The sequence below is a fragment of the Haliotis rubra genome, unplaced genomic scaffold, assembly GCF_003918875.1.
Source record: "Haliotis rubra isolate DU_JTF1 unplaced genomic scaffold, ASM391887v1 Scf426, whole genome shotgun sequence".
Lineage (NCBI taxonomy): Eukaryota > Metazoa > Mollusca > Gastropoda > Lepetellida > Haliotidae > Haliotis > Haliotis rubra.
The window spans coordinates 72,946-97,378 of record NW_025767109.1 but is presented as its reverse complement, the minus strand read 5'-3'; the positions used below and the strand labels follow the sequence as shown (position 1 = coordinate 97,378).

Sequence of the window (24,433 nt, the reverse complement as noted above, 5' to 3'; positions counted from 1 at the left end):
TGAAGCCCTTCTACCACATGGACTGGACAATAAGATCGCCAAACAGTTGGAGCACCTGAGTCAGGGACCATCTCAAAGGTTGCTAGACTGATGGCAAGGAGCAGTTGGGATGAAGCCCTTTCACTACATGGACTGGACAATAAGATCGCCAAACGGTTGGAGCACCTGAGTCAGGGACCATCTCAAAGGTTGCTAGACTGATGCAAGGAGCAGTTGGGAGTTTCTACACATGGACTGGACAATAAATCACCAACTGGTTGAGCACCTGTGTCTGGGACCATCTCAAGGATGGCAAGTTGGGATGAAACCCTTCTACACATGGACTGGACAATAAGATCACCAACTAGTTGGAGCACCTGTGTCAGGGACCATCTCCAAAGGTTGCTAGACTGATGGTAAGGAGCAGTTGGGATGAAACCCTTTTACCACATGGACTGGACAATAAGATCGCCAAACGGTTGGAGCACCTGACTATCTCAGAAGTTGCTACACTGATGGCAAGGAGCCCTTGGGCTTTCACCATATCGACTGGACAGTAATAAGATTTTCAGTGCAACTGGTTGCAGCGACTGAGTAGAGGACCATCTCAAAGGTCGGCAGAATGATGACAAAACCTAAACATGAAGCCCTTGTACGACATGGACTGGACAATAAGATGGCCAACTAGTTGGAGCACCTGAGTCAGGGACCATCTCAAAGGTTGCTAGACTGTGATGGCAAGGAGCAGTTGGGATGAAACCCTTCTACCACATGGACTGGACAATAAGATGGCCAACTGGTTGGAGCACCTGAGTCAGGGACCATCTCAAAGGTTGCTAGACTGTGATGGCAAGGAGCAGTTGGGATGAAACCCTTCTACCACATGGACTGGACAATAAGATCGCCAACTGGTTGGAGCACCTGAGTCAGGGACCATCTCAAAGGTTGCTAGACTGTGATGGCAAGGAGCAGTTGGGATGAAACCCTTTTACCACATGGACTGGACAATAAGATCACCAAACGGTTGGAGCACCTGAGTCAGGGACCATCTCAAAGGTTGCTAGACTGATGGCAAGGAGCAATTGGGATGAAACCCTTGTACCACATGGACTGGACAATAAGATCACCAACTAGTTGGAGCACCTGTGTCAGGGACCATCTCAAAGGTTGCTAGACTGATGGTAAGGAGCAGTTGGGATGAAACCCTTTTACCACATGGACTGGACAATAAGATCGCCAAACGGTTGGAGCACCTGACTATCTCAGAAGTTGCTACACTGATGGCAAGGAGCCCTTGGGCTTTCACCATATCGACTGGACAGTAATAAGATTTTCAGTGCAACTGGTTGCAGCGACTGAGTAGAGGACCATCTCAAAGGTCGGCAGAATGATGACAAAACCTAAACATGAAGCAATTCCACTACATGAACATGACAATACTAAGATGGTCAGTGCAACTAGATGGAGCATACCAAAGTGGCCAGAATTTTTATGTCCTATTTGCCTTTGTATCAAAAATGTTTCCAACATTTAAATTTTCTTGAACACTTTATGAAACAGATTAACCACATGTCCTACGAGGTACATTAAAATACTGCATATCTACTTTCAAAAAACCGTTTTCAAACAAATGAGAAATACATAAGGTGATATTTGTCAGAAAACAAAGCACAAGATCTACCTTATGGATAAAGGAACAGATAACTCATGAGATGGTCTCTACGACTAACCACAAAATGTCCATAAAAGGGAAAACTGGATGAATTTGACCACTGATTACTTTACATGTACTTGGGTCCCTGTATACCTGGCAGCCCAGCTGTGGTAGACTAACTTTGACTAGCTCTTCAGTGTTCAATCCCCAAGGACCTGTGAAGATCACGGGTTGGAATTGATCTTTAGTAACCCATGCTTGTCGTAAGAGACAACTAACGGTTGGCGAGCCTTGGTTGACACATGTCATCGTATTCCAATTGCATAGATCGATGCTCATGCTGTTGATCACTGGACTGGTCCAGACTCAATGATTTACCGACTGCCACCATATAGCTGGAATATTGCTGAGTGCAGCGTAAAACTAAACACACTCACTCACTCAATCCCCAAGGGATTGATGTTTTGATTAAGACTGTTATGTCCAATGATGCTGGCCATATGTCATACCTTACACTTCTGCCCTTAACACATGTAATTTGTATACAAACCCACTTCTAGAAACCCCAACACATTCCTCCGGCTGTTATGTATAACGCATGGACAGGACCAAAATATAACAATTTATTTTCATTCCAATGAATAGCGCTGCATGCATGCAACCCTCCCCCATACCAGTGTTGTTTATCAAAGAGACCCTACACACCCACTTTATTCTTATCAGCAATGGATGCTAACCATATGTTCAGTCCTGAGAAGGATACAGATTTTCTTGTCTGAATAATGAAAAAACAAACTCTTTGGGTCTATGAAGTCTTGTTGGTTAAAGCCACTGTCAACAATATTCTAGTAATAATATTAACCTGCACATGACCAAGCCTCCAACAAACTTGAGTGATTTGGTTGGTAGTAATGCTGCTTTCAGTGAGTGAGTGAGTGGCGCAACATCTGTGTGCAGAATTACAACATTGTAATGGTGGTGTAGTGGTTAGAGCGTCTGCCCGGAGAGTGGAAGGTCGCAGGTTCGATCCCCGACCGCGTCAAACCAAAATGACGTTAAAATATGGTACTTGTTGGTCCCTGCCTGGCGCTCGGCATTAATGGGTACAACAAGGACTGGTCGGCTCGGAGTCAGTATAATGTGTCTGAGTGGGGTATTCATGCTTCACTGCGGCATGGTATCTCAGTGGACTAGCACTATAAAACCAGCTTCAGTCTGGGCTAGTACAAGCAGCCGCACATACACATACACCCGCATGCACGTCGTCATATGAGCGAAATTTTCTCAAGCACGACGTTAAACCCTCACCTCACCATCATCTCCCATCTCACTGAGGCTAGTTTTCAATGTAAGTTGAGTTCTTTGCTTCTGTCAAAATGATCTATGTTCAGAGACTGGGCACTAGTCTAGCTGAGGAACGGCACTCATCTTCACTGAGGGAGCAGTTCCGAGTGCATGGGTATCTGTATGCAGCATCTGGAGCTGGTGAATCACCATGTAATGCTCGTCAGGCAATGCACTTGCTGTGCTAACACTGAGACTTGCGTCATCACTTGTAAGTGATCCGTTACACATTATGTGAAGTTACTCTCAACAAAATATCAGGCCAATTAACTGATCTGGAAAGCTGATTGAGCTGTGACTCATCGACCTGATAAATACTTTCAGAAAGTCATTAAAAATTTGATAAAATTTGGACAGCTTCTATCAATTGAACATTATTATCAAATTTTCACAACATTGTTCAATACTGAACATTTTTTCTGAATAAATTCTGAGTTCATTATTCCATTTAAGAAAGTTCAACAACATGTGGTGCATCATCACAATTTTACGAGGATGCTTTATATTCACAAATATTCACTCGGACAAACTGAACAAAGAATAGTGGATAAATCCAGATCAGCAGCCATTGATTGTGATGGATTAATGATAAATATCTGATGTTTGATAAGCTTTTTACGATTTCAAGCTGAGAGAAGACAAAGTAGATATAAATCTTAAATACCAACAGTGTTTCCACTGACTTCATTATTCATCGGACATTGTGTCTGGCGACCTAAAATTTTACCGGCCATGAATGAAATTTGCTGGTCATATGTTATCACCATACTGCAAGTACTCATTTTAAAGTTATTTTCAGTCTGCATATTTCCAAAACATAACAATTTTTGTGACCATGAAAGCACAGCCAAGGCTGTCATTTCGCTTACCCATGTTTTATTCTTTTTAAAACATGATTATTTAGCGGACACAGTGTCCGGCTGGCTTTCAATTTACCGGTCCCCAACGAATTTTACCGGCAATTTTCAGGTATATACCGGAGAACGGAAACACTGACCAACTTCCAACAGAGACCCTTTGAAAAAGATCTTTGTACTATTGTCAATTAGCATGTTTAGTCTTGCTTAACAACTGTATAAGGATCCATATGAAAATGTTGCCATAAAGGATATCATGAAGTTATCCATAACTTTGATAAAAGTGTCACTGACAAGTCATACATGAAATTAACATGTCCTAGATTGTTTCTAATTTATCAACCTTCTACTGCAAACTGGCATGTAAGCTGCAAGCAGCAGGCACACCACAGTGTACTAGGGCTAGGGTTATGTGAGTGACATTTAGCTGGTCGTTTCATGTCCTTGTGGGTAAACCTTGTAACGGAAATGTTGCTCTCACCTATTCCCCTGCCAGCCCTGACGCCTGACCTATTAACACATTCAGTGTCAACAAATCCACAAAATCCAGATAAACAAGCACTTGGACAAATCTACAAGAATTTCAATTTGGATTCCCAGGACAAAGCCCTAAAACAACTCTGGTGTTTGCTAATGGCTTCAGTTTGGGACTACGCAAATCAGATCTTTTTCACATATCAGACTGATGGTTTGTACTTATAAAAACTGCACAGCACTTCACAGCGCTCCATCAAGTTTAAAGGTTTTTTCTATCCGATTGATCATGGTGATATCGGCTTGACAAGATTTACCCATGGGCTGATTACAAATCATCATAATTAGGCGATTTGTAGGTATGAAATGTGTCCTTATTTCAGCAAAAATAATCCCACTGTATTGACAGTGTTACAGACATGAAAAACACTTCAACCAAAAACTAATTAACAGCTACTTGAAATTTTTACCAGTCCTGTCAAAGTTGAGAGCGCCACTCTAAGTTTATGGAATTAAAAAGTCATTTGCATTTCTTTTAATGTTGTCTATTACTGAATTTAGGTTCTTAAGTTTTCTGGGGCAGTAGAGTAGCCTAGTGGTGAAAGCGTTCATTCGTCAAGCCGAAGGCCCGGGTTCGATTCTCCACATGAGTACAATGTATGAAGCCCATTTCTGGTGTCCCCTGCTGTGATATCACTGGAATATTGCTAAAGGCAGCGAAAAACCCAACTCACTCACTCACTCTTTAGTTTTCTACAAAACAGAAACCATGACCCAAGGAATGTGTTGGAAGAAAGAAATACAAAACCATATATAGGGTAGTTCATCGTTGTCTTACACTGGTCACAGATGGATGAGGCTATTATTGGCAACACTGTTGATATTATGATAACCTGAATTTGGAAAACATTATTCCATGTTGGGAAGTGATAAGTACACTTCTTGTAGACAGAAACCAAATATCATTTTCTTAGATAAGACTTCAGATGAATACCTTTATACATCTCACAAACTCCATCAATAGAAAGCAGGGTCAGAAACAGAATTTTGGAGAAGGGGTGTAGGGGTGGGGGTGGGGTTACACATGAGTGCACATGAAGTCCAAAGGTTAGGGGGAAATGCTCTTCAAGGAAATATTTCCAAAACAAACACAACAAAAACCAACAAACAACAACCAAAAAAAAACAAAAACAAAACAAAAAAACAACAAAAAACAAACAAAACCCTCACCCCTGGAAAGCCTCAGCTCACAAGTAATTCAACACAAAACAATGTATCTATAACCAAGATGAGAACCATTCTAGTGTTCAAAACTGCAACCAGCTGAGAAACAAATCATAATATTTTCAGTTATACCACAACAAGGCCTATGTCCACTGTTTTGTTATTGTTCATGATGACCCAGGGGAACAAGACATTTTCAATGGACACATGAAGCACATCACATTAATGTGCCATATGGTTGATGTCTGTTCATAAGAGTCTGAGTCCATATCACCTTTGATGATGATGATGATGATGATGATGTGGAGATTTAACATGCGTTTTCTCACATATTTCTGACGTATTTCGCACACGGAGGACACTCACCCATACTAATATCACAGTGTGTCTACACAATGAGCTTGATTAAACAAGATAACAGGGTGCCAGGGTACAAAACAACCTTAGTGCTGAGAATGTCATAAGTCTATGTTCAGGAATGGGAGTTACGATTATCTTAGAGCTGAGATTTCTTCATCAGTAGAGAACATAACATTTACGTATTGATAGAATACCTTGGTTGTTCATGTTTACTACTATGGTGGAACGTAGGAGCAGAGGTATGGTACAGACTGGCTAAGGATTATGTCAATGACGACTTTGGGATTCAAACCAGACAATCCAGTCATCAACAGCACGAGCATCGATCTATGCAATTGCAATACTGATGTCATGTGTCAACAAAGTTAGCGAGCATGACCAACTGATCCTGAAAATTGCCTCTTACAACAGGACAAATAGGACAAATCTAAACATCAAGTCATAACTCCATGTGGCATTACAAGAGAATTTGATAAGTAACACACAATTTTTGTCTGATATTTGCCAAGCTTCTGACATTTACAATGCACCAAATTCTGTCATTCATCTGTGATGCTAACAATGTCTACAGAGCCAGTATCCACACCCCAGAAATAACTCACATAACCTCCAGGGCCATTGTACTGCTATCGCAAAGGTCAGGACTAACAAGACAATTAGCACTATGTAAACTTACTCCATCATACAGATCCTGAACAAATATATCCAAGAAGCCCATGCAAGTCTAGAATATGTGGTAAGTCTAGATTTCCACAGATTCTTTAAACGAAGAAAGTCTCAGAACTCCTTTTCGTCATAGTTTATTTATTTTTTTACTACAAACTGTTTTTTTTTCTGTAAAATGTGTTCATTTCAGAGACTAGTTGTTAGTCTAACGTAAACTATTCCTAACTGATAATTTCTTGGAATGACCAAAACGAGAAAAAAAATTGATAAGCATGACAGGGCAGGTAGCTTGTCTTGTATTTCAATGCTTCAACTAAGTTTATAGGTTGAAAAATACTGATAAGTTATACTATGTTGGGTATATAATATATTATTATGTTTATATTTCCATGGCCCATTTCTGGTGTCCCCCATCATGATATTGCTGGAATATTGCTAAAACTAAAAGCAGCGCAAGACCAAACTAACTCACTCACTTATATTTCCATGTGCACTATGAATGTTACCACACAGTGTACACCATAAAACATACATAGGCCTTTTCAAGTAGTTTTAGTTATATAATCAGAACCACACTAATATGAAGTAATGTTTAGCAGGGATGGAAATAACTTTAAAATTGCTAGTGTACTCCGATACAGTGGCCCATGTAAAATCACTTGCCCTGATAATTTTTCCACTATACCGGCTGAGTTTCTTATTGATTTTTTAAATAAACAATATAATTAACATTGGAAAGTCAACTGGACACCGGAACAACGTGATATACAAAATAGGTTGCCTGACAGAAAACAGCACTGGACTCGGATGTCGGGTAATGGGTTATTTCCACCCCTGTTTAGTGTATCATAAGATTGAGACCTATCAATTTAGTACGCTTAAAATATGTCAAAATCATGACACAGCAATACAGTTACACCAATGGGATATAGCGTCTAATGAATCTATCATGTGTGTGCACAGAATAAGCAACAGCCTCCTCACCAGATGGCAGTGCACAAGTTCCATGTATTATCATGTCAGATATAGCTGACGGCGTAATGTGCAGTTCACCTTACACCAACACTGTGAGGAGCTTGCTGTCTGGGTGCAGTTCCCCTGACACCAACACTGTGAGGAGCTTGCTGCCTGGGTGCAGTTCCCCTGACACCAACACTGTGAGGAGCTTGCTGTCTGGGTGCAGTTCCCCTGACACCAACACTGTGAGGAGCTTGCTGTCTGGGCACAACACAAGATAGGTGGACTTATCTCCAGCTTGTTATCTTGTATCTCGGCAACCACTTAGCGCTTCTAGCACCACCCCAAGAACCATTAGACTGAAACTGAACCCTGCAGCATCCTTTAACTTAATGTGGCCCATCTCAATGATGTGTGTGTGTGCATGAGACAGGTTTGTGCATGCCATAAGGATCACTGTCTGGGACACCAGCTGAGCTCTAAAAATTGCAGCCCATTCATAAAATAGAGAATAAATATCAACTGATCAAGACAGTGTATTGACGAGTGTGTGCGAAAATGATAACTTTCCCCCTTGAAACCAGGTTAATCCTTACGAATTCAATAGGTGTGCATGGCATAATTTGAGTTTGCAGACAAAGTGAGGTGAAATGGGGTTTTATGTTGCATTTAAGATTATTGCACTTTTGTATCAATTGGATACATGTACAAGTCTGGACTAAGACAAAGTTGACGGTGCTAGGCCACTGACACACTATGCCCCAACTTAACATAGATCGTACTACAGAGGCACAGCATACAGACTCCAAGTTAACCAGACCTTGTTTTATCCCTTGGGGCTGAATGACTAGACTTGCACAAGTCTCTATGGGTATAGTTAATTGTTTATATGATAATTTCTATAAATATTAATATTCCCCTTACAGACTGGCATCCTTAGACCCTTATCTAGACTTGCCTCTTTAAGGATAGAACTACTTTACATCTATGGGTACAGTCTTGGAGCCAGGCTACTGAATACCTAGACTTGCTTAAGTCTCTAAGGTAAAAATTAATAGTTTAAATAATTTCTAAACAATAACAAATAACACAATGAGGTACTGTCTGCTTATCTAGACTTGCCTTCTCGAAGGATAGAATTACTATACATCCATGGGGTTAGCATTCAGTAACCCGTGGAGCAAAGCTACTGAATGCCCAGCAAGGCCACCTGACAACACACTGGCAGTCGAAAAGTTGTGATACATAGGTCATTTTATCAAATAACATCATTAATTACATGAAATTATTGCTCTGATGACAGACTGCATGACGAGATGATGAAGAAATATGTAAAAAAACATCACACAGCTTTATGTCTGGTTCAAAGAAACAAACATGTGACCAACACTCAAAATACTGAAGCATAATGCCAGGACTGACTGACTGAGTTTAGTTTTACGCTTTTAGCAATATTCCAGCAATATCACGGCGGGGGACACCAGAAATGGGCTTAACACATTGTGCCCATGTGGGGAATCAAACCCGGGTCTTCGACGTGACGAGCCAACGCTTTAACCACTAGGCTACCCCACAGCCCCCATAATGCCAGGAAATCAGCTTGGCCCATCTTTGAGAAAAATTGCACATGATTATTATTAGTTTTTTATTGCTTGTCAATTAATCCTGACTGGGCAATATTTAAGATTTTTTCACTGGAGACAACCAGTGATAGACATCATGAGCATCAATCAATCTATGTCAGGGCTCCAGATCATTTTTCAACATCAAGAGTACGTACTCCTTATTTTTTCAATACAGGAGTACTGGAAAACCTTAACAGTACATTTAGAGTACTGAATGGAATTTAATGGATTATCAGTAATCTTGTGTTTCATATATGCACCACAACATAGCTACTCTTGTGTAAACAGGTCAATAGACAATAAAACAATACTTTTTCAGATAAATACGTCTGTAAATGATTATAAGACCGTTCACCATTGCTGTGGTGCGTATCTGCTACATTTTCTAAATTATTTCCTACCGTATCGTGCATATTTTTTATCCGTACATACGTGCCGATACGGCCCTTATCTGGAGCACTGTATGTAATTGGGATATGATGACACGCATCAACCAGGTTAGTGAGCCTGTCCATCTGATCCCGTTAGTCGCCTCTTACCACAAGCAGGGGTTGCTGGAGACCAATTCTAACCCACATCTCTCTGTATCTGGAGAGTCCCTCCTGAAAGATAGTTGGGTAACTATTGTGCTCAGCTAATAATAATCAATATCTACTGGCACACAAATGTACTGGAAATGATGACAAGAGATATGAGAAGGGAAACTGACTTGTAGACTGGCAGGCTAGAGATATGACACTGTAAGATCTAATAAAGATTACCCAGACAGTTGGTGGAACAGGCCCGAATGGTCTTACTTTGTGATCATGCACCAGTGAACTTAAACAATCATTGTGATCGTTCAATATCCATTTTAACCGGCACTAACAAAACCAATGGCAGGGGTGGAAATAACTTTAAAATTGATAGTGTACTCCGGTACAGTGGCACATGTAAAGTCACTTGCCCTGATAATTTACCCACTATACCGACCGTTTTCTTGCTGATTTTTTAAATAAACAACATAATTAACATTGGAAAGTCAACTGGACACTGGTACAGTGTGATATACAAATCTGCTCGCCCGACAGAAAAAAAACACTGGACTCGGACGTCGGGCAATGGGTTATTTCCACCCCTGAATGGGTACAGGAATTGATTCTTTAAGTCCAGAATCTCTATGAAGGTAATACAGGAATGGCATACAATTCAGTATTTTGCACCCAATGCTCTATAAAGTCTCTACCAAAAGTCCAACAGGACTTTGAAAGTTGATCCCAATCACGATACAAACACACAGTCCTAACACTCAAACATCAACATGACATAACATATTGTGTTTAGCTCCTTGTCGAAGGTTTTCAATCTCTACTAAAATAGACCTGCTATTTATTTCCAATTCTAAATACATGAGTATGTTCAAGTGGTTCAACACAAGTTGTGGGTGTTGTACACTGGTGGTTTTATAGACTCCGGCTGGCTTGTGTCTACTGCTTGGTGGGATTGGCTGGAGGCCGGATAACATGCAGCACTCGGTCATTCGATAAACATTCGATAAACCTGAATGTAAATTGATTGTTTATCTGGGCAACAGAGGACGCTCTCAAACCATGGTACCACATCAACAAATACATAGTATAAAAACTGAATGCAGTCTGTGACTTTAGCTATGAGTCTGAATGAGGCCTCACTCAATCTCATTCAAATCAGATCTTCTTGCTACCACTTCATAAAAATCTAAGGACATCCTATTACAGGTCATGTCAGTGCAACATTTCAAAAGCTCGAGACCAGCCAATGAATGGTCAAACAATAAGTAGTTGCTACCCAATCAGAAAGCAGTTTTGTCATGATTTAAGGCACTAGTTTCAAACTCCTTTCCAGGCTAAGGTTACAAAAATTTTGTTATACAAAGTTCTCTCTATTTTCAACTTTAAACTGAACAAAATATAATTCTGTTTTGTCTAGTAAGCTCAGCTAATACTATTTCATTTAGGTTTTTCCTGGAAAATATTCAGTCGCCATGATGTCTGTTCTGTTTGTTTGTTGTTCAACACCAGATATATGACATTGACCTGTAAATAACTGAGTCTGGACCAGACAATCCACTGACTGATATCATGCACATTGACCTACACATTGGGGATATGATGACATGCAATAGATGTCTGTAATGAAGTGAGAGAATGAATGTCTCTTACTTCGGGTATGAATCAGAGGTGAAATTGGGTTTAACGCTGTGCTTGAGAATATTTCGCTCATATGACGACATGCATGCGTGTGTATGTGCGGCTGCTTGTACTAGCCCAGACTAAAGCTGGTTTTATAGTGCTAGCCCACTGAGATACCATGCCGCAGTGAAGCATGAATACCCCACTCAGACACATTATACTGACTCCGAGCCGACCAGTCCTTGTTGTACCCATTAATGCCGAGCGCCAGGCAGGGACCAACAAGTACTATATTTTAACGTCTTTTTGGTATGACGCGGTTGGGGTTCGAACCCGCGACCTTCCGCTCTCCGGGCGGACGCTCTACCCACTACACCACGGAGGCGGTCTCTAGTTTGGTATAGTAAGCTCAGCTAATATAGTATCTAATGACTCCTGGTGTTCCCTGCCATGATATTGCTGGAATATTGCTAAACGCGGTGTAAAAGCATACTTACTCACTCACTCACCCACCCTAATGACTCGTTCCTAAATGAATTTGATTCTGCCACCTGTGACCATTCCATATAATGTTTTCATGACCTACTTCTTCTAATTTACCTTGACATTTTCATCATAGCTTTATCAATCATCTGAGACTCTGATACATACTATAACTAGGTGCTTTCTACAGTCCCTGATTCCCCTCTGATTGTACAAGAGCACTTAACACTGGTTTCTTCTTGAGTCGACACTTCATGTCCATAACTTCATGACTGGCCCTCACCATTACTATACTCTTCAACCACTCATCCCCAGCGCCCCCACTGAGGTCAAAGTACCTCCATCCTCAGGCGTCCAGTCTTCTTTGTCTGACCCACTACTTCATGTCTTAGTTTACCTCAATTTCTGAAAATTATTTTTGGACAGACTTTACTCCATTCCAGGTAGGGATGTATAATTGCATATTTAATGTTGATGCAGTATCGATACAAATGTATGAAAAGCAACTGAGACGAGTTGCGTTCAACAAAAATGTAAGACTATTAACACTAAATATATCACTATAAACTTTCTGAGATTTTTCTTTTTTCTAGTCCAGAACATTGCTCCCAAATAATTTGATGAGTTCGTAGTCGTTCTCCATTTTGTTTTATGCTGCTGTGGTCACACCTAATTTCTAATGTCTTTGATATGTATTACAGAACCATGAAGCTAAAGCTTATCTTGCACTTCTTTTCTTCATTCATTCACTCCTTCCTTCTCTCCCCCCCTACACATCTCCCAGATGCATGACCTGTTCCTAACCATCCCCACATGGGCCTGACCTTTCACCACTATAAGCCCATGATGACTACCACATGGCCACAAATGTGTAGTATTTCCCCACCAACTAGTAATATTACACATTCATACCAAATCCCAGTAAGTGGGTGTAGAAATGAGTCGAGGAAAAACAATCCTGTCTGGTCTATCCCCACCAGCACTGACAAAGTAAATGTTTACGGTTGTTGGGATACACAATGTCTCTGTAATTGCTTACACTGACGCTATCTCTCCTCTAAGGATGCAAACAGGACCCGTCTGCTTCTTGCTGTGAACAAGGCAAAACAGTTACTTATAACAGAGACACTGACGTACTGGGCATAAAGAAATGAACACTTAAGAAAAGCGCCTTGTTTTTATCAAAAGCACAGTCTGGAGGTATAATGATCCCCTCAGAAAAAGAAAATAAACCAATCCAATATATATTTGGTCAGTTAGCATAAACCAAATCAGTAGCTTCAGGCCTCTACTACACACCAGAAGAAATGTAAGCTTACAATTTAGTTCTTTTAATTTTATAAGTCACCCTTATATGAATCATGTATTGACACATGACTCCACGAAACATCTCAACACACCAATGGTATAAAAACCCTTTTACATCCCCACAAAACAACATGTCAGCATGACCTGCATGACTACAGTTGCACAGAGCTACAGATAACTTTTTGGGTCATTGAGTTATGTACTCGCTTGTGTTCATCTCGATTGGGTATCCTAATATTCCTTTGAGTAACCAAATAAATTGTACTCACCTCAATCAAACTCATTTGGGTATTTTGCCATTTTCCATTAATTTTAAAAATATAATATAGCTTAAATGTTAGTGTTTGTGATTTACCTTTGATCTCTAATATGAGAAACGATAAGAAAGATTGCAAGATGACAAGTTCATGTCCTAAAATAGAGTCTCTCAATATACGTCAGCTATTTTATCTATCCACCGGCACGCAAGCTACTACTTGACATTTTTGTGTGTACGCATGTAAGATCACATTTATTGAGTATTTAAAATTGGGTTTTCACATAAATGTTTGCGTAATTTAGTACGCAGATACGCACCTTATCTGTACCTCTGGTTGCATCATGTAATGCCATACAACAGCTTATGCAAGGATTTTTTAGGCCTGCAAAGAGGCTAATATTGGGCTGCAAATCTGTAGCAAATAAGAAAGAAAATAGTCTGGTTTTTTCCACTTTCCCAGCACCTGAGAATTTACTAAACTACAAAGCCAAAACTCCATTATAATCTGGGTTTTACACAAAAAAAACCCACCTGTTATCAGGTAAAATTTGGGTTGTTTTATGTGCAAAATTGTCCCCATTTTTATCTTAGTATTAAATGCAAGGGGTAAAGAGTGTCAGAAATAAAATACCCCTCACTATTTAATCAGGGAAACATATGACATCTTCTAAGTATCTGTCATGCTACATGCTTGTCCACAGTCTGGATGTGTACAATGTTGCCATTTCCTACAATAAATCAAATAAATATTTGTCAAGGCCGAGGCTACCACAGATAATCCCTTACGAGGAACAATATCTAATGACCATTTCACACTGAAAACAGCTGAACAAACAGTCACACAAAAATATTCATTTTGATTCCGCTCATTCATAGTCTCTCAGAGAAACAAAGTGTTCTACTAAAGTGTTCTACTAAAAGTGCAGGAATATTGGCCTTGTCCAGTCTGAATCGAAACAATAATTTCGAAGTGGTTTAACAGTTTAAAGAAAACAAACCAATAACACTGATCATGGCTTTTTCATTCTTCCAACAGTTTCCCCTCCTCATTATTACAGCTGTTAACACACTTAATTTGATACTTTTCCTGTTTCCATTACCAGTCCCAGCTTACACTTGATATGAAGCAATATTTCCTGATGAAGCACAAAAACCAACACAAAATACCATGGCAAGTCTACATCTTTCACTCTTGCAACTACCACACTTTTAAAGACTTCTGTCTATGCTTTTTCTTTACAAAGCCCACATAAACAAAAAATCACAATTACAACTCTGAATTACAAAATCTGAATACAACAGCCTTCTTTTCTTTTACACTCACAAGTGACACAGTTTCACTGAAAAATATTTCCCTGTAAACAAATCTCATCTTCATTACTTACACAGGTGATTATTCAGGGTCTTACAGTTACATGCTGCATGTGTACACACAAATGTATAAACTGGATGCAGCAAAATGAATATGTTGCCTCTATAGGGACACAAAAATATTCATTGTAACAAATTCATGACAAGTACTATAAAGACGTTATCAATATACTAAACCTTCCCAGACCTCCAGATAATTATTTAAGTCAGTAAGTATGTACTAATGTTAATTGGCATTCTAATTTTTTGATTGAGTAACCAAATATATACTTACTCACCATAACACAGCTCTCTTGGGTATTTTTCAAAATGAGTTTCAGAGAAGGCACTTTATAAAAAGGAAAAATGATGTTTGATGAGTAAGGGTATAGTGCCTCTGAGCACATCTTGCAATTATTTCAGCAGTCACAGGATGCATAGAATCACTGCACCAGAGCTGTGGAAATGAGAAACCTGCGGTTTTTTAACCAATGATGCACCTTAAAATATATTCCACTTTTCAAATTTTGTGGTGACCAATTAAATTAACTCTCATGTATGCAAACAGGGGTTCTTTTGTGCAGTTTGCTGCACAACTCTTCTTCCATGTTGTGTACAGAGATAAGAGATAAAGACATAAAATAGTTATTGTGCAAACTTCCCATACAGAAACAGTGACAATATTCTGTAAACTACATAAACAAGATATATAATGAATCACATATATATGATGAGCAACAAAACATATAATAATACAAATGTGTATAATAATAATAATGGCCTAGCACAATCAGATCTTCTATATTTGTTTAAAGTTGTACATGTGGTAGCAAATAATTTCTATACTATTTGGATCATTATTTCTAAAAAGGAGGTTAAATTTTTCAGTGGTAGTAAGTCTGAGGACGTTATTAATTTTAGAGGAAAGGGAGTTAAAAAGGACTTTCTTGCATCTGAATATTTAGTGCAACACATGAAATGGTGTTGTTCATCCTCAAGGACAGAGCATTTATCACAGAGACGGTCCTCCAAAGGTGTAGGTGGTCTTGTTCTCCTACCTACATGTAGACAACATTTTCACACAAGGCACCAACAGGAAGTCACGTGAACAGCGTTTGTTAACTCGTAACAGCAAAGCATACTTGACCACAAACTTCATAGGTAGCACCAACGCATGGATAACACTGCATAGGTGTTTGCAGCTGTCATTTGATCTCTATTTTGTTAAACTTATATGTATGCTTGTTGTTTTAATACTATTGGGTTTTCACAAAAACATAAGCATATTTCTACGCAACAAAATTTAAAGTTTTCAGTAAATTTGTTTTGAACATTATTTTTGTTTAATTTACGCAGAAACAGTCGTGCCCCATTTATCCGGACACTTGTGGTTTTCTTGAAATTGTCCTGATAAACGAATTTCCGGATATCTGAACCACGGACCATATGTACAAAGACATGCAAAGAAACGAACATAATAGACCAACCAATAACGAAACACTTCTGATGTCATCAACGCTTTCGCATTGTTCCTGCACCTAACATAAACTTCCGTATTAAAGTCACCACCAAAACAACGGGGATGTCTAAGCCTTGCCAATCACAACTCAAAATTAACTCAGTGTCACCTTGCTAATGACCGGTAGTTAATCCTCTCACACTTCAAAGACTGACGACTTCTTCTATGTTAGGGCACGCAAGGTCACTCGGTAAAAAGGTGCTCAGCCATCCGGATATACGAGAGAAAAAATGCATATAATTTAGCGTTTTGTATGTGAAAATGACCGTCCGGTTACGGAAACCGGATTTCCGGATAAGTCAGAAATTTTACACCATAGTAAATTCGTTTTGCGGATTTTTTGTTGGGAAGGCGAGTTTTCCCGGATATCTGAAGTTTGGATAAACGGGGCACGACTGTACACAGAATTTCCGGAGCCCTGACTTCATATTTCCTTGAAGGAATCAGTTATATTGTACCCCAAGATTTGTAGGCTAGGGTAAAACTCTGATTATCTATGGCAATGAGGTAAATGATGAACCATGAATAATCCAATTTAAAAAAATGACAGAAAATTCTATGTCAATTTGATACAATTCCATCTTGATGATGTATTGCGTTTTGAACATCAACATAAATGGATAATAAACTATGACAACAGCTGCACAAGGATTGGCCATCTGGATTGTGCACCATATCACCTCTCTATTGATTATGATAATGTGAGCCTGGGACATTGTAGCATTACTTCCATGCTTGTGAACCCATTGTATCACATATGGGACATATCGGCAACAAAAATGTAATGATAAGCAAAATGAGATTGGTTACATGCTATGTCAGCAGCATGGAAAGTGTTGAATATTGTTTATTGAAAATTTTTGCTGGTATCTCATCTGTGAAGATTATTTTTTCTTGGTATTGAATGTTTGAAAGACAAAGCAATAGTACTTACACTGACAGTGAGCATGACATGAAATTGTCAAAAAGAGAATAAAGTTCACAATTTGTTTCATTTGAAAAATATACAAATTTCAAAATTATCATAACAAATAATATTGGGGTGATAACAGGAAGGTATTTATCATATAACACACAGTAGTGTTTGAATTAGGGAAGAAGTTTACGGAAGTCCCTGTTTTGAACATGATCACGACAGATTTACAGACAAACGATAAGGAAACACGGCACCCTATCTCCTTAGTTAAACAGAGTCCTTGGTTAGATGAAATGAATTCGGCAATGCATGTTATCTAACAAAGCATTCAACATAAATGTAGGTGGGACCAACCCTCCAATACACATTGTCACTACGGGTGAAATGAGTACATCGCAGTATTACTAGAATGGTATTTTGCCTTTGGTAATGCAATCCCAAAATTTTCCGTTTTCATACCTGTCATTTCTATCTAGTCATAAAATGAAAGTTTTGTTCATTCAAAATAACCAAGATTATGGCTATTTTTTTCCATGTTATTAAACAATGTAAGGTTTGCCTCTTAATGTCAATTTTCTGCATTATGATCATAATTCATATACCAAACCGAAAGGACCGAACCGAAGGTCTTGTAACGCAATACATACCATTTCACTCCTATTTGTTACTTTTCAGGGGTTTTATTTGGATTGATATAGATTCTCAAGGTCAGCCACAAAAGCAAAATAAGTCTACCAAACCACATTTTGACAACAATGAAACTCATCACAGATTGAATCCCAACAATATCAACTGTTGTAAGTCCTCTAGACTCAATTAAGACATCTTGAATATGCCACAGAACCCATTCAAAAACTGAAGGACAAATTATTGCCCCTATTAAGACCGTTTCTTCAAAATAACTGAATCTAGATTTATACAAATTTAAGTAAGTCCATCCCAGAATACAGCTGGAAAATGTTGCTCTCCTCAATCTACTTAGTCAATGGCTGGCATTATCGTAAGTTTAATTGTTTATTCAAACTTTATTTTGTTCAATTAAGGTGAAGAATACTAATAAAGAATGCTTTCAATGAAAGACTTTTCAAAATCATAGTCAGTTATAAATTAACAATAGAATAGATAAAAAGATTTATCAAAACATCCTTTAAACTTAAACCCTTCTCCAAACTAACACATCTTAATGAATAAAACATAGAATTTAAAATATTGCCTATACAGCACAAATTTTGTCAAGCCACTCATTCTCCATTGTAAAAGACATTTCACAATATAACACTGCGACATCAAGACATCATGAAATATTCATGATAATGAATCAGATTTATATACATATCAATTGTTTCCAAACCAATAGTATTGTAATAATAATAATAATAATGAGAATATTTATAACGCGCCTTTTCCAGGCTAGATATCCTGCTCAAAGCGCACAATCTGATCATTATTACCCCGGATAACCCAAGCTGCCTGTTAGGCGCTAGAAGGTTAATAGTCTCACGACTTATTTCACCAGGTACCCATTTCCTGCTGGGTGAACAGAGGCAATTGTGAACAAACTCACTTGCCTAAGGTGAGACCACATGTATCACATGTGCTTCGTTGTGGGGCAGGACTGTCATTTACAATATCTATGGACACACTGATACTAAAACTCGTAAGTTGTGCATTTCTAAAGCACAAAAATAGATACAAATATCATTGTCCCTAAGTGAAAATATCCTGTTCTTTGGCACACAATAACAGCGGATACTTTGTGCTGGTGCTGAGAAGAGGCCGTGACCTAAATGGCTGTTGAACATATTGAATTGAAATTCATACCAATGGTTTGAATGCAGTCTTCAACAATTCTTTTTGGGTGGTGTTTTAAGACAACCTAAGCATTACAACTGTCGAAAGTCTAGTTTGGGAGCTTTGATCATGAACAGACTAAGATCGCTTTTCACAGAGGTATCAGGTATGCTAATGCACAAGCAACCTACCTTCACTTAAAACTTCTTCACTACAAAACTTGACAGTTTGAAATATTCAGCAACATCACTGCTGGGGCACCAGAAATGGGTTTCACACATTGTACCCATATTCATGAAGAAGAGCGCTTTAACCACTAGGCTACCCCAAAACATGAAGAAGAGAGTAGAACAAAATTAATGTATGACATCTTCTATGGGGTTCCTTCCCAAGAAAGAGAATCACTTCTACAAAAAATCCTTAATCATAATCAAGGTTTGCTACACTTAACTTACAAGAACAATTTTAACATATTTTACAAACAGATGTCCAGAAACAACCTCCAAGATATGTCATAAATACATTCCCTGGTATTATGATAGTTTTCTCACTCTTCATATTGTTTCCAGGTCATCATGAGAAGGAGTGTGCTCGTGAACCTCATCCCGAGAAAAGCAGGATGTTTTTCCAAACAATAATGTTATAATGTACCTCATTCATTTGTGAAATGGATCAGTGTAGTTTTAATATTTATGCCCACTGCAATTATAGCTGAATAAATAAACGCAATAATAATACATGTTATTTGACAACATTAACAAAATATTCTATTTATTATATTTTGATCATTGTTTATAAATGATCGAGACTTTGAGTAAGTCTGCATTCCAGGCAAAAGTGATATTCTACTCAGTGAAATAACATGTTATTCTACTCAGTAGTGTTGGGAATTGGTTGAAATCTCACAATTGATGATTGCTTCATTACCAACAAACAATCATCGAAAAAAATTGGTTAGCATCATTTTTCAGATTTTCCTATCCAGGTTGTAATTACAGATATGTATAACATGATGCAACTTGCTACTTTAAAGTGATGACTAATATATCATGAACATAAACTTCCTGGAGTCCTAGAGAAATATTCAGTCATGACTTTTCAGTAAGTGAAGTGAATTAAACACGCTTTCAGGTCCTGACAACTTCTAAGATACGCCCTGTCAAGTATTTCAAAGACTAAAGCAGTCCAAAATCGCTTATGTTCGATAATGAGAAAATGTGATCGATTGCTTTGGTCGCTTGGTCACTGCACCAATAATAATCGATACTACTCAGTGAAGATAACATGTTTATTTTCACCAATATAAAAGAAAAAAATAAGAAAATGGCAACTGAGCCCTTTTAATCTTGAATCAGTAAATTCATAACTATCCCAAGTAATATGATTCAGCAGAGAGCAAAGCCTGTCAAGAAGATCGAAAATGGCAACTGAGCCCTTTTTGCACGTAGAAGCTAAATTAGCTGGTTGTTCACAGCTCTGTCAAGCAGATCGAAAAGGAGGCATTCCGCGGTCTGTAAACCCTCCTCAAACACATTGATCACTGTCACATGACCAAATCCAATGCTAAAGTCCCCGTCAAACGATCCTACAACTCTTCTAAGATGTTAACCAATACTAGCATGCTGCATCTTGAGCATCTTAAAATATCACGCAAACATCTGCACTAGTCAACAGCTTGTCTTAGGATCTACAGTGGGCTTGCACCAAGCAGAGTTTCCATCTAGTCAAAGTAAATATTGACTGTCAACCAACACACTGCAGATATCTGGGAACCATCAAGTACCTGTTCACACACCTAAAATCATGACGAGTCAAAAGGCGATCCCTTGGAAGGATAATCCCCTTAGAAGTTCAAGTCTGTTACTAATGCACTGGTTGACAATGCCATGAAATAATTTTCGGAATGACAGCGAGAAATTCCTAACCTGACTATGACATTTAACAGATTAAATTCACTCCACTGAAAATGTGCATGCTAACATTAATATGAATGCAATTCTGCTTGTATGCTCTGGTACTGGTACTAATCACATAGACATCTTGGTTTATCATCTATCTAAACTAGAAATCAATAAACAAGGATATCTTTTCTATGTGTGACCAAAATTTATCAGGATAATTTGAAAAACTATCATGCAAACAGAACCATTTACTTGAAAATTTTCACATTTGATGTGACAAAATATGAGGATTTGGAATTGATATGCTTTATGCCCAAACACTTGTAGACAATGTCAATTTCTGAATACTACAAATATATTGAAATGCTTATATCCGACATCTTACACTAACTTATGCAGCATAGCTACTGCTTTAGCCAGCAAACAAGATGATAACCATGATAAATCATAGTTTATATCCTCATGATGTCTACAGAAGATAAATACATCCATAGCACAACAGAGCCTATGCATGCTTGAGTTTCTGGCAACAGGAAGAATCTCCACATTTTCTGCATTATTGGAGAGCACAGCAAAACATTCACATGAGGTCATAAAAATGCACTGTGACACAAAAGTATTGTCTAACAATGAACATGATGAATGTAAAGTAAAAGAAAAATTGTTTAAGTGTGGCAGACAAAAAAAGCTTTCTTGAGGCTCAAGCAAAACATACCTCAGCAGATCATAAATACATAACCTGCACAACAGGGGAGGTTTAGAAAACTGCACAACCTCATGGATGCTCTAGACCACAACGCCAACAAATGAGATGAGGGTACAGTTCATAACAACCATGCTGGACTGTAAAACATTTGCAAATGAAAAACAAGGATTCTAAGCTGAAACAGACATTAAATGTAACCACTTTTAGTGAAGTTACCGGTATTTACCGATTCAATCACACACACAAAAAACCATAAGATATTGTTCATGCAAATCTCAGGTCTTGTCCAGGGCCCCGTTTCACAAAGCTGTCGTAAGCCTAAGATCTCATAACTTTTCTTGTGGCATTCGTACCTCCTATGTTACAGCATAGGAGGTACGAATGCCACGAGAAAAGTTACGAGATCTTAGGCTTAACAAAACTTTGTGAAACAGGGCCCAGATGTGAGCAACATGGGGTTTGTAAGTACCTCCCATAGGAATGTATAACTTGTCTATTGGAAGACATCATCTGGAGAGCACCATTTCTTGTTATTGTTACATGGATGCCCATACATTCAGAAAATATATGAGCATACGAAGCAGTGCAGAATACTGCTTACCAGTCACAAAAATGCAAATACCAAAACAGGCTCGATTCTGAGAACAGAATTTTCTCTCAATCCTGGTATGATTTTCTTTTGAACACAAATTCTACTGATGCTATAAAATATATCTAAGAAAAAGAAACAAGCTGATTGCTATATGGCTGAAATAATTCTGATGTGACAAAACTTTTAACTCCGTCACTCACTCACTGAAACACAATTTACTCTCATCATAGATGTGTTTAACACAGAACTTAGCAATAGTCCAGCTCATCATGGGCATGGATACAGTTTGAGAAATTAAGGACCATAACATTACAAAAAAATGGTAATAGGACAACACAAAACAAAACTTTGCAGATTCTGATACCTTTCAGTATGGACTTACAGTAACAAATTATCAAAAATGCAAATTCAACTTCCATTTTTTAATGCACAAGTAATAATTCCATAATTATCGTTGTTTGTTGTTCACTGGACTCAGCAATATTCCAGATATTGTGGTTTTTAATTTTATATGCATCAACACCATTTGGAATCCAATGACATGCAATCAAACGAATCTGACCACCCAATCTTCTTAGTCACTTCATATGAGAAGCACTGGTTATTGGCTTTTTGGGGGGTTGTTTTTTTGTGAAAACTTAGTGAAAACAGATTTTATCCAGTTTAGCAAAATAACCTTTGAATTCATTGCTGCAAATGTATACAGATTACTGTCACTGCATTTAAAGGGCATTGAAGATACCGGAGCACATATGAATCCCTAATGGAAGCTAAACAGTGTGATTTATCGAAACAAAATCAACTGTCAAAATATCTCTTATTTGGACAAAGGCCTAGTCTGTCTGCTGTGTTGATGAATCAGCCTGAACTCCTTACAGGGCACTTTCTCGACAGCCTGGAGTTCCGTTCCACCCTCGTCAGGAATCAGTTCTTGGAGTAACGGATGGAATGACAACTAAATCATAGCATTTTTATTGGGAATAAGCATGGTCGTATATGAAGTGTCACAGTGTATACGTATATTCCAAGATTTTTGACAGGAAACATGTGAAAGTCAGAGCACAACGGATTCGCTTCACTTCCGACAAGGCCGATAAAGACTTACCTGCTGCGATTGTGTCGACGAGATCGAATTTGGTTGAAATCTTAGGGTAATCCTTAAGTTTTCTGCCACTTAAAGTAACCTCCCCTGTATGCTGCGCCTCCTCGAAAACACGTTCTAACGGCCTGCCTATTACAGGGGGGCTTTGAGAGCCCGACCCGTAAGTGGCCGCCATTTTACAACTTCAGCAGTTCGGCTTGATGCGCATGCTCCACCATGATTCTGTCTCTGATACTATTTCCCTGCAACAAATTGTTAAACGCGCACCTGCTAGCTTCTGCTTGGGCATCTGGAGGACGAATGATAAAACCATATAGCTACATTGAACACCGAAACAAAGGCACAGACAAATTATCTTAGATTTATTCAGTGTAAATAAAGATTTACTATATACGGATAAACTTCGGCAATTCATACACTCTTACACGTATCGTAATAAAGTAAATCGAAAGCCAAAAAGGAAAGAGTACTCGTTCTTTATTTTAGATGACAGCTGTTCCGCTAATAGAATGTATAAGTTAACATTTATTTATTTTTACGATATCGTAGTATATATTGTCCTGTTTTTAACTTTTCCGATGTTTAGTATTTCCAGGAAGTTATCGAGATATACGTTTTCGCTAATAGTAATACATATAATTCAGTCAGAATTCAGCAAAATAGTGAGCGGGTGAGTGAGAACTTTCAGCCACATCGACATTGTTTCAGCTATATCGTGAGTAAAACAAGTTATTAATTCATAATAAATATAGCAAATCTGTCAACGAAGGACAGTAAAAAACAAGTAGAACATCACAAATATAAATGTAAAACTAGCAATGAAATCTTTTAAAAAGGCAATATAAAAACTGGCTATAGATCGCCAGCAGCTGAAGTTAGATCACCATACCTGGGACCATGGGGACTTACAGTACTTTTGCTTCCTGCATGGACCCTAGGTGGATTTACACCAGACCTTTAGCCATTACGTAAAGTAAGAGACTTTTTCTCATATTAATTGTGTCACTTCTATATTTAGTAAGACCTCCCAATTCTGCAAGCAGGCTTGAATACGCCTGGGCACATTCATCAAACTTTGTAGCGAGTCGATGCTGGTAGTGTCTCACTATTTAATCACTTCGCTCCTCATATCCTCGATGTTGTTCAAACCTGTTTGGATGATTTTGCCTTCCATGATTCCTAAGCCTGTGTATTGGCAAATAAATTGTATTGCAAT

The 24,433-nt window shown here is 38.4% G+C and overlaps 1 protein-coding gene across 11 annotated transcripts in view; it reads right to left on the bottom strand.

The window, feature by feature from the left end:
* The window catches only part of LOC124288818 (DISP complex protein LRCH3-like), a 111,567-nt gene extending 88,143 nt beyond the window's left edge, over window positions 1-23,424 (bottom strand). For all 11 annotated transcript variants that reach the window (XM_046725366.1, XM_046725368.1, XM_046725369.1 and 8 more), the window contains exon 1: window positions 23,221-23,424. In XM_046725366.1, the coding sequence (XP_046581322.1) occupies window positions 23,221-23,392 (172 nt within the window). In that variant the 5' untranslated portion in view covers window positions 23,393-23,424. The remainder of the gene's footprint in view (window positions 1-23,220) is intronic.
* Window positions 23,425-24,433: the final 1,009 nt, after the last annotated feature.